Below are 3872 nucleotides of genomic sequence, written 5' to 3'. Positions count from 1 at the left end.
TATATATATATATATATATATATATATATATATATANATAAGAGAGAGAGAGAGAGAGATATATATATATATATATATATATATATATATATACATGCATATATGTATATACATATATATATATATATATATATATATATATGTATATATATAGGCATGTGAACATAATTATCGGAGAGACATACTCGGTCATCCTCCTCCATATCAGATGCCAAGTGCAGAAGACAGAAGAAGTCCAGCAGCGTAGGCGTGAGCAGATGAGCCCTCACATAGTACACAAACACAGCCACCAGCAGGTACTATAGCCAAGTGTAATACAAAAATGAAAAAGCATATTGTAAGCGTAAGCCAACCGGAGGCGTGTACGTGTGTATTATGTATGTAGTTAGCATTGGTAACTACAGGATTTGGGTGTACATAAGTGGTGTACAGCTCAATGTGAGAAGATGAGCTCTCAAATAGTGAAAAATACTCCCACCGGCATGTACTGTTGTCAGGCTTGAAACAAATGAAGGAACAACTCGTAAAGCTGAATTTTGACGGGTGGCGTAAATATGTGTATATATGAAGGTCATCATCGGCGAGCGTACTGGCGCCAAGTGTGAGTGGCAGTAGTTTTAACGTAGGACAGACTTAAGTGTACATACACACTGCGGTAGGAGCAAAGGAAAAAGCTGGGTAGGAGCAAATGAAAATTAAATGTAATTGCCACATCACATGTGAGATTTAAGGTATCTGATATACGAACTCACACCCCGTCGATTTCTATGAGAATGTGTGAAGCAAGACATGCGTGTACAGCATATTGGCCAATTTATCGAAGTGTGCGTGTGTACAGCATAGTACGTGAAGAAAAGACATGGTTTGCTGGGTATATCTCGACTGCGAATTGCGCGTGCCCGACAAGACGTGTACATGCGGAATTCAATATTATGCAAAAGCATGGTGTATTTGCAACACAGGAGTAAACCGAATGGCCACCAAGAAAGTGCTGAATACTTGAACTATCCATGAGAGGTGGCCTTGGATAAACTAGGGCTTTAAACCACCCAGACTATCGCGATTCAAACATCCCTAGTTGACAAATAGCTTCACTTCTACACCTATAAGTGCTATTGACGGACCAATATTGTCCAGGCGCTACATGCATGTGTCGTTACGCGACCTATGTATGGTACTGTACCTTGTCAAATGGAGTGCCTAGATCACTCTCTAGAAACTCAGTCACCTCGGCACTTTCTGCATATGAAATCAGTGTTTATGCATTATTGTGTATCATTGACAACGGTAAACGTGTGCCAATGGAGGAGTATCTGAGTTCACTCAGTGGTTATATATACCAGTGTAAAATGAGAAGCAGGACTCGTTAATAACACTGCGAGATACCGGATGTAACTTTTAGCGGATGAGAAATAAAAGGGAAAATAACCCGAATCAACTGTTCAACCGTTGCCATTTCAGAGTCATAGCTGAATTTTAATCGTCGATGCACTGTGTATTCCGTTCATACCCAGATGGAGCTTGTATTGAAGTAGAATTGGGTCGACGTCAATCCAGAATTGCTCGTCCAGGCGCGGAAAGGTCAACGTAGCGGCTGAAAATCGGCAGAAAAAGCGATTGTTTTTCAATTAGACATCACCGCATCAGTGTGATACAATACATGATATGTGCGGCTTTCGAGTTTGCCTTTGCAAACATGTAAATATCTTAAATATATACTCCTCTAGGTTACATGAACACTTCACTCGGAATCAGGCGGTGCGTGGACATACCCCTTCACTATAAACTTTACACTACAGTTTATTTGTCTACACGAATACTCATTGCAGTCTACACTACACTTATACTCTACACTAAATATATACTCATTGCAGTATATGCTACACGTATACTCACTGATGCTTATATAGGTAAAGCACGTTAAAGTATGCGTTCGCAGACATGAAAAGATATCATGTTTCAAGCGATTGTCACCTTTTGAGTCGATGCGTCTAATGGCTGCAATGCGCCGGGCCGTTAGAGTGCTAGTGTTTGGGTGTTGTTGAGTGTGATTGTTTGCCTCGTACAATTCCAATTGATGGTACATAGCTTCTGATTCCGATCCTTGCGAGCTGCTGAAGCCGCTGGTGTAAAGGAAACTAGACATCCGAAAATATTTAGAGTATTGGTTTGATATCAATGTTGATACAACTTGCGTGCGTACTTGACCATGATTTCAAAGGTGGATACTAGCAAAGTTGTACTAACAAGATCTACAATCGCATTGCTCAAAGCAGTATCTAGTTTACAACATATCGCCTAGAACGTCGATCTCGACGATATATTCACTGCACCGACGTGTCCTGTGTACGTGTATAGTTGTTAGTATACGGTTATACCTGTACCTTGTGTACGTGTGTGCAGTAGGCTCTACCAATACATGAATGAAATGTATACACACCTTGAGTCGGACTCATTGGTAGTAGCCACCTCAGAGGGACACTCGGAATTGCGGCTTTGGTCGCGCAATAGAGTGACTTCTGCCTTTATATCACTAGACGCCTGAAGATGTGTAGACCCCGCCTGTGAGTTGCTTGTGACCTGTGCTGTATCTGTGGGGTGTGCACTAGTTGTCGCCTCGAGAAACTCGTTTGTGATGGTCTCGGTAGCAACTGAAGACTGACAACTGTTGAAGGAACAGAGAGAATGAAGGTGTTTTCAATGTTTTGATATAATGACATATACGTACACGAAAGCAGAGAGAGATGGGGTGGATGTCCAAAATACACCGCAAAAGAGATTGTAGCTATACAACCACACAACTGAAGATGAAACTCACTAGTCAAGCACAAATGCGAATATATCCCTTCACGATGAACAGATGTGCTAATCACTCACGATATACCACACCTACGTTTGTTCAATTCAGTGTTTACATTTGTTCACATGCCTTTAATTGAAAAAATGTTTTTGACGGGTTCAGCACGCGCTACATTCGAATTTACATCATGATGCTTATTCTTTAGACTCTACGATATCTTCTATTTTAGTGCATAACACGACACACGCATACGAATACAAGAGTCAGGGTGCTCAGCAGCGTCCAAACGCTCATTGTGTAAGAAGCAAGTATAAACGGAATGACACACCTGTGTGTAGGTGACAAGCTGCCGGTTGCACCAGCATCTGTCCCGTCGGCATTTGCAGCGCATAGTTGACTGTGTATGGTAGCGTGACGAGTAACGAATACAACGGTCCAGCAACACATATTAGTAGAGAGGCCTTGCACAGCCGCAACAATGGCCAAGCCTACTCCGTACGAGTTCTGTTGTGTTATTGCGTAGCGGTGAACCACAGCTAAAGAAGCTCACTTCGGTACTTATCTACAGACAACCACATGGTTGAGGAATGTCACACCAACACAGGCATAAACGGCATACGTGTGGTCAACTACTCGATATAGGCCACGGTAGTAGCGATAATTCATTGTTTGAGATAGTGTTTTACGAGCCGCTCTAGTGTTCCTATGTACGATGTTCTATGGGATGTGTTGTGTGTTAAGCGCCCTTCGTTCGAAGCATATGACCTACGATGAAGCTTCTATTGTCCATCAGACAAGTAAAAAAGCTTCAGAAGATACTCAGCGTGAGTCATATCAACCCAAGCTGATATGCGCTCTCCTTTCTGTTACGACTTCATGAACAAGACATCCACCCATCACTGTACTGTGATCGGCCATGTGTTGTGTATCACTTTCTATGTAGCTTGATAACATTCCTATCATGTATGCAATATATATCTATATATATATATATATATATATATATATATATATATATATATATATATATATATATATATATATATATATATATATATAATTATATAGGTAT

At 40.8% G+C, this 3872-nt stretch overlaps 1 protein-coding gene across 1 annotated transcript in view; it reads right to left on the bottom strand.

Moving 5' to 3' along the window:
- SARC_10408 (hypothetical protein) overlaps positions 1-3872 on the bottom strand; it is a gene marked incomplete at its 5' end in the record, with an annotated part of 12103 nt that overhangs the window by 3723 nt on the left and 4508 nt on the right. The window contains 6 exons of the mRNA XM_014295550.1: positions 186-299; positions 1184-1239; positions 1511-1594; positions 1975-2138; positions 2441-2665; positions 3129-3197. Of these exons, the coding sequence (XP_014151025.1) occupies positions 186-299; positions 1184-1239; positions 1511-1594; positions 1975-2138; positions 2441-2665; positions 3129-3197 (712 nt within the window). The remainder of the gene's footprint in view (positions 1-185; positions 300-1183; positions 1240-1510; positions 1595-1974; positions 2139-2440; positions 2666-3128; positions 3198-3872) is intronic.

The sequence above is a fragment of the Sphaeroforma arctica genome, assembly GCF_001186125.1.
Source record: "Sphaeroforma arctica JP610 unplaced genomic scaffold supercont1.1238, whole genome shotgun sequence".
In the NCBI taxonomy this organism is placed as follows: Eukaryota; class Ichthyosporea; order Ichthyophonida; genus Sphaeroforma; species Sphaeroforma arctica.
This window is presented reverse-complemented; position numbering and strand designations above follow the sequence as displayed.